At 53.5% G+C, this 7,160-nt stretch overlaps 1 protein-coding gene across 4 annotated transcripts in view; it reads right to left on the bottom strand.

Annotated features, from left to right (window-relative positions):
* Positions 1 to 1,121: 1,121 nt before the first annotated feature.
* Positions 1,122 to 7,160, bottom strand: part of PTRF (polymerase I and transcript release factor) — a 21,535-nt gene continuing 15,496 nt past the window's right edge. For all 4 annotated transcript variants that reach the window (XM_011998807.1, XM_011998808.1, XM_011998810.1 and 1 more), the window contains one exon: positions 1,122 to 4,024. In XM_011998807.1, coding sequence (XP_011854197.1) covers positions 3,320 to 4,024 — 705 coding nt within the window. In that variant the 3' untranslated portion in view covers positions 1,122 to 3,319. The remainder of the gene's footprint in view (positions 4,025 to 7,160) is intronic.

Here is a 7,160-nt window from a genome sequence, read left to right as displayed (position 1 = left end):
TCATCATGGGAGCCCCACCCTGGTGACCTTATCTAATGCTAATTACCTTGAAAAGGCCCCACTTCCAATTCTCATCAACATATGAATGTGGGGTTTCCAATATATGAAATTTGCCCCAGGCGTGGTGGCTCACACCTGTAATCCCAGCACTTTGGGAGGCCAAGGCAGGTAGATCCCTTGAGGTCAGGCGTTCAAGACCAGCCTGCCCAACATGATGAAACCCCATCTCTACTAAACATACAAAAATTAGTTGGGCGCAGTGGCACATGCCTCTAATCCTAGCTAATCAGGAGGCTGAGGCAGGAGAATCACTTGAACCCAGGAGGCAGAGGTTACCGTGAGTGGAGATCACACCGCTGCACTACAGCCGGGGTAACATAACAAGACTCTGTCTCAAAAAAAAAAAAAAAAGAAAAGAAAAGAAAAAAAGAAAGATATATAGGGAATACATTTAAACTATAGCAGTGCCCATCACAGGGTTGCAGGGAGATTGAAATATGCTGTGTAGATACAACTGGGATATGTCATGCACTTTCTTTACCAATGTTCAGCCCTCTGAGAGCCTTTGATTTCCCCCCCCCCCCAGGCTGCTTCCTCCAGGCCTATGATTCCAAAGGGTATGTGTGTGGGAAGCTCAGGCTGAGTACAGTAACCGGGTGTGTCTGGAAGGCTAATGTCCTGACTACAGGGAAGTGGATGGGGGATGGGGGATGGGGGGTGGGGGGGACACAGGGTTACAGACCTGTATAGACACAGGGTTATAACCATGAAACAGATTGAGGATCCAGTTGCCTTTGAATCCCAGCGCCACTGCTTCCCAGCTATGGCACCTTAGACAAGTCACTGTTTCCTCATATCTAGACTGGGAATGATGATAGGCTCCGCCTAGTGGGGTTGTTATGACATTAAATGAGCAATTGCATACCAAAGTGCTCAGAACAGTTCCTGGCAGAGAGTAAGGGCTCAATAAATTGGCAATTATTATTATCTCCCTGGCCTTCCCCCACCCCAGGCAAGTGAGACAAGTGTATACCAACAGTTCTCCCTCCCTTTCTCCCTCCTTCCCTCCTGCCTTCTGTAACCCTAGGTAACTGCCTTCAGAGAATACAATCGAACACAGATCCTTTTAGAAAAGCAGGTTTATTGGTCGGGCTGCTCACCAGGACACAGCAACATGAGAGGTTCCCCAAGCCCACAGAAAACTGCATCTGCCCACAGCTCAAGCCCCTTCAGGCCATCAGCACCAAGGGACCTTGTCCCACAATCCCCAGCCTCCCTCAGCAGAGGGGTCTTCAACCATTCAGAGAAGACAACCAAAAAGGAAAAGAAAGGAAAAAAGAAAAAAAAAAAAAAGCAAAGCTTTGTATTGTATAAAAGGTTTGTGTCCCCAGGCTCCCTCCCCCAATCCCTTAAAATAATGAGCTGCAGTTCTAAAAAGCAGGGCAGAGAAAGTAAGGAGCAGGTGGGGGAAGGAGGAAGCCCTCGGGGCCTCCCTTCAGGCTGTGACTGGGGAGAGGGGCTGTTCTTGCTTCTGACAAACCCCGTTTAATGGGGAGGAACAAAGGGACTCCTGTCTTGAGAACGTGGTCTGAACAGAATCAGGCCTCTGGACTGGGAGCAATACTCCCTTCACCCCGAAAGATTCAGGAAAGGCACCCCAAGGACAAGGAAACCAGTGAGGCCTTGGCTAGCTCTGCAGCTTTAGGATTCTAGTTCTAGGGAAGGATTTTTTCTTTTTTAAACAGCGTCTTGCTCTGTTGCCTAGGATGAAGTGCAGAGGCACCATTAGAGTTCACTGCAGCCTCTAACTCCTGGGCTCTGGCGATCCACCCTCCTCAGCCTCCCGAGTAGCTGGGACCACAGGCACGTGCCACCATGCCCAGCTAGGGAAGGAGCTTGAGAAGAAACTGCCAGGAGTGAACCAGGGCTGGCTGCTCTGTGATGTGCTCTCCCCACCTCCCCTCCAGCTCTCAACTTGGTGGCAGGGCCAGCACCTTGCTCTCCCTCCTAATTCCCAGCCTGCTGCTGCCCCCTTCTGGGACCCTAATTTTCTGGACTTTGAGAAATGGGCTGCCCCTGGGGGCGCCTCCGAGAGCCCATTTGAGGGATCGGGTGGGGCTGACCTCTTTGTCCTCTTTGGATCACCGCCTTCTCACACTGTCCTCCCTCTTGATTCTGAAAAATGGTCCTGCTGCCCATGGAGAACCACAGTAAGATGGACTTCTCATGCAGCTAGTGAGGGGACTTCCCTCTTCACCCATTTCCACCTTCTCCTAGTTTCCTTTTTTTCTGTTTTATTGAGATGGAGTCTCACTCTGTCACCCAGGCTGGAGTGCGGTGGCGCGATCTTGGCTCACAGAAACCTCCACCTCCCGGGTTCAAGCAATTCTCCCCACCTCAGCCTCCAAAGTAGCTGGGATTACAGGTATGCGCCACCATCCCTGGCTAATTTTTGTAATTTTAGTAGAGATGGGTTTTCGCCATGTTGGCCAGGCTGGTCTCGAACTCCCGACCTCAGGTGATCCGCCCATCTGGGCCTCCCAAAGTGCTGGGGTTACAGGCATGAGCCACGGAGCCTGGCCAACCTTCTCCTATTTTCCCATTCTCCTTTCCAAAGCCATGGCCATGTGCTCCTGTGTACAGGTGCATAAACACATCAGTGTGCCATCCCTCACATGTCGTACCCCACCCCTCCTTTCCAGGGCTTCTCTTGGCTCCAGCGTTCCTCTGGGTCCCTCTGCAGATACAGCCTGTGCTGGACCTCCAGCCAGAGTGAGGGCTCATTCTGCTCTCTTCCCCACTGCCTCAGTTTCACCCCAAAGCTGCTTTCACATCCTTCCAGTAGGGGGCCTCCAATGGGGGCAAGGATCCCCTTTAGGATTCAATCTTTTCTCTTTGGGCAGTTTTGGCTTTGAGTCCCCCAGGGTCAGGGTGAGAATGAAGAGCTCAGTGAGCGGAATGACAGCAGCTGGGTGGGTGGTGTGAGGAGAGGCTGAGGGGAAGGCAGCCCCCCCAAAGGGGCCTAACTGTGGAATCACTGCAATTTCCTCTGAGATCCCGGCTTGGATAACCAGGACAGGGATCGCCCATTCCCTTCCCATTCCACCCGGACTGTGTCCAAGCGGGGGCTGTCCACTGCGGGGGCTGCCTCCCCATCGGGTCCTAACAGCTCTAAGACTGGGAGGGGAGATCCTGGAGGTGTTGGGGCGGGGCCGTGTTTTCAATTTAGAAAAATATCAGCCAGTTCGGGGCCGAGAGAGAATGCGACAGAGGAAGTTCGGAAGGAGCGAGGAATGGGGTGGGTGGCGACGGGGGCGGCTCAGTCGCTGTCGCTCTTGTCCACCAGCACGGCGTCGGACTCCTCGGTGATCTCCAGCAGCGCGTGCGCGTCGGGGCTGCTCCCGCGCCGCAGGTCGCCGGCCTCCCCGCGCTCCGCGCCGCCCTCGTCGTCGTCGTCGGCGCCCACCTCCACCATCTCGGTGGCCTTGAGCACCTCCACCTGGCCCTCGCGGATCTTCTTGACGTGGAAGGTGAAGGGCGGCACCTTGTAGACGGCGGTCTTGGAGCGCGCGTACACCACGTGGTCGGGCGTGAAGGATTTGCGCAGCTTGTCCCGCGACGTCTTCAGCTTCTCGCGCCGCTCGGCGGGCACCAGGCGCGTGCCCAGCTTGTTCATGCGCTTCTCCAGGGTGTGCCGCGTCTTCTCCAGGTTTTCTTTGGTCTTGAGGCGCGTCTTCTCCAGGTTCTCGCGGGTACGCACCTTGGTCTTCTCCATCTTCTCCTTGGAGAAGGCCTTCTTGAAGTCGTCCACGCGCCGCAGGCCACTGCGCTTGATGCGCTCAGCGCGCGACTCCTCGATAACCTCCTCAACCTCCACCGCCTCGTCCGACGACAGCTCCAGGGCCGCTGCGTCCTCCTCGGGCCGATCGCCCTCGCCCAGCTCCTCGCCCTCCTTCTCTGGCAGCGCCTCCGACTCTTTCAGCGATTTGCTGATGCTCACTTTGGCCGGCAGCTTAACTTCATCCTAAGGGAAGAGGAGAAGGGACATGAGAGGGGTGGGAGGAGGGAGACGTGAGCGAGCCTGAGTCTGGGTGGTGGCGATCCTGGAGAGAGGGAAGCACGGGACACGCGTGGTCCGCAGGAAACTGGCGGGCGCTCAACACATGTGTGTAGGCTCACGCACGTAACATTAGCGCTTTGGGAGACGGAGGCAGGAGGATCGCTTGAATCCAGGAGTTCGAGACCAGCCTGGGCAACACAGCCCCCATCTCCGGCACCCCAACCCCGTGTCGCCATTCTCTCTCTCTCTCTCTCTCTCTCTTTTTTAAGACGGAGTCTCGCTCTGTTTCCCAGGCTGGAGTGCAGTGGCACGATCTTGGCTCACCGCAATCTCTGCCTCCCAGGTTCAAGCAATTCTCCTGCCTCAGCCTCCCGAGTAGCTGGGATTACAGGCGCCCGTCACCATGCCCGGCTGAATTCTGTATCTTTAGTAGAGATGGGGTTTCGTCATGTTGGTCAGGCTGGTCTCGAACTCCCGACCTCAGGTGATCCGCCCGCCTCAGCCTCCCAAAGTTCTGGGATTACAGGTGTGAGCCACCATGCCCAACCTCGCGCCGCCATTCTCTAAAAATACATGTGTGTTGAACGAATGGTGACTATACAGACCGCGCGAGCAGGGGACCGAGCTTCGGGTCGGAGATGGGCTGCGTAATAATTGCACTTGGGCTAAAATCTCTGTAGTTGTCCAACCCTGTCCTGTGCCCCGTCCACCCGCAGATGATGTTAAACCACTGCGGCCCTCGGGAGACTTTGGAAATGGGCGAGCGCCCTCTGGTGCCGCAAATCGCACACTGCCCGAGCCAGGCGGTAAAGCAAGTGGTGGGAGTATCTGTTTAGGTTGAAAGCCGGTAGGGGTTTGAGCCCACAGCTAAACCTACCCACCCGAGCAGGTGAAGTAAAGGGAGTGCATTTTCCAGACTCAAGCTATTTCATTTTTTTTTTTTTTTTGAGATGGAGTCTCACTTTGTGGCCCAGGCTGAAGTGCAGTGGCGCGATCTCGGCTCACTGCAACCTTCGCCTCCCAGGTTCAAGCAATTCTCCTGCCTCAGTCTCCTGAGTAGCTGGGACTACAGGCATGCGCCACCACACCTGGCTAATTTTTTTGTATTTTTTAGTAGAGATGGGGTTTCATCATGTTGGTCAGGCTAGTCTCGAACTCCTGACCTCAAATAATCCACCCGCCTTGGCCTCCCAAAGTGCTGGGATTACAGGCATGAGCCACTGCACCTAGCCTCAAGCTATTTCAGAATCAGCCTGAGAGATGGAGAACTGTGGTCCACCCTCCCCTACCTCCACCTTCCTTGACTCCTTCATACTGTTTGGCTCCGCCAGTGGTCTTTCTCCCCCTCCCTCACATTTAGAAACTGATGTTGGAAAGAGGAAGAAGCTGGCTGGAAGCCAAGGACATGTTTTCTCCCCAGTCTGGACATTTCTTCTGGTTGTGACTTCCCTACCTTGGGATGGAAGACAGATTACTTTTCAATTCTTGCTTTCCCCACCCCCTGCCCCCCACACAAAGCCTGAGCTCAGAGGTCTAGGAGTAGGATGAGTGGTCTCAGATTCTCCATGACCCTGGAGCTCAGAGCCAGTTCTTAGATTTTCTGTCTTCTCCTTGGAGGACTTAGTACCAGAACTGCTTTCCATTCTGGGAAGATTTTCCAAGATCTTGACTCTGGCCAACATTTCAGAATCTCTGGATCACTCCCTCCCCAACCTCCACCCCCATCAGAAAACAGGGGAGGCTGAGCACAGAAAGGGAAAGGGCAGACCAAGATCATCAATAGGATCTCCTCTTTGGCCCAGACTCCCTTTAGGGACTTCAAATGAAGAAATGAGAGACAGCTGCGTTTCTAAAGGGTTTTCGGAAGACCATTTCCCAGAATTGTAAGAAAATTCCTGTCCCCTGAGAAAATGAGGCAACAAAAACTGAGTCCTCTCATAGACACACACCCCCTCCCGCCCCTATATAGGCCGCTCGGTATCTCTGCACCACCTGCTACAGAAATTCCTTCCCCAGCCCCCAACCTCTTTCCTCTTCCCTCCTGTCAACATCCCCCCAGAGTTTCCTGGTTTACACTGAAAACTAGGAACACCCTCTCCCAACTTCCTTCCCTTCTTGTCAATAGCATTAGCAGGGACAAAGAGGGAATGCTGACTCCACCTCTTCTCTCATTTGGGCACCAGATCTGCTGGGCACCAAGCCACCTCCAGCTCTGTTACCCAACTACACCTCCCAGCAGGCAAGGTGACCTGGGCACAGGGCATGCTGGGACTTGTAGTCTCCCCCTGCCATAGGCGGCTTAGTGCAGATCACTAGGGCATTTTGTTTATCCCTCTGCCTCTTATTCACTGAGGCATTGAAGGGTGTTTTCCTTGTTCTGAGTGTAGGAGAGTCTAATCTCTCGTTGCATTCCCTCTGATTTCCAGTCATTCACTTTGGGGCTCCTACAATCACCCTTACCCTGCCTGCTACTGGAGTGTGTATCATTTTAGGATCTAAACCTTCTTCATCCATCTCCACCCAGAATTTACCTGCAGCCCCAGTGTGTGTGTGTATGTGTATGTATTTTTTATATATATATATAAAGATCAGAGCTGATCTTTATATATGTATTATATATATAAATATTCAGCTCTGATCTTTCCTTCATAACCTCCCAGACTAAAAACCCACCCACGCTCCACCAAAGGGTGGAGGAGAGCCCCTCCTTTCACTAAACTCAGACAATGTGAATAGGCTAGGGAGGGATTAAGGGTGACAGGCAGGGAATAGTCAGGAAACAGCCCCAGCTGCTGGAAAACAAATCCACTTTGTCTCTCTGCTCTACCCCCAGCATCCCCCACTTCTCCCCTAGCCCTGCTGCCTGCTCCACCCCTACCCCTAAAGGCTGAGCGGGCTGGTTTTCCTGGCCCCTGGCTTCCTAGATAAAGGTCTTTGCCAGCTGAACTTGGAAGTGAATGGGACTGGGGAGAGAGCTGCAGGCTTCTCACAGCCAGTGCCATCTTCCTAGTGCTCCATGAAAGGTCTCAAACTACAACATAAGGGAGCAGTCCTAGTGAGAGGAGGTTTTTTGCTTTTTTAGTGTTTTTTTTTTTTTTTT

The sequence above is a fragment of the Mandrillus leucophaeus genome, unplaced genomic scaffold (assembly GCF_000951045.1).
Source record: "Mandrillus leucophaeus isolate KB7577 unplaced genomic scaffold, Mleu.le_1.0 Scaffold58, whole genome shotgun sequence".
In the NCBI taxonomy this organism is placed as follows: domain Eukaryota; kingdom Metazoa; phylum Chordata; class Mammalia; order Primates; family Cercopithecidae; genus Mandrillus; species Mandrillus leucophaeus.
Note: the sequence above shows the minus strand (reverse complement) of the source record. Positions and strands in the feature narration are given on the sequence as shown.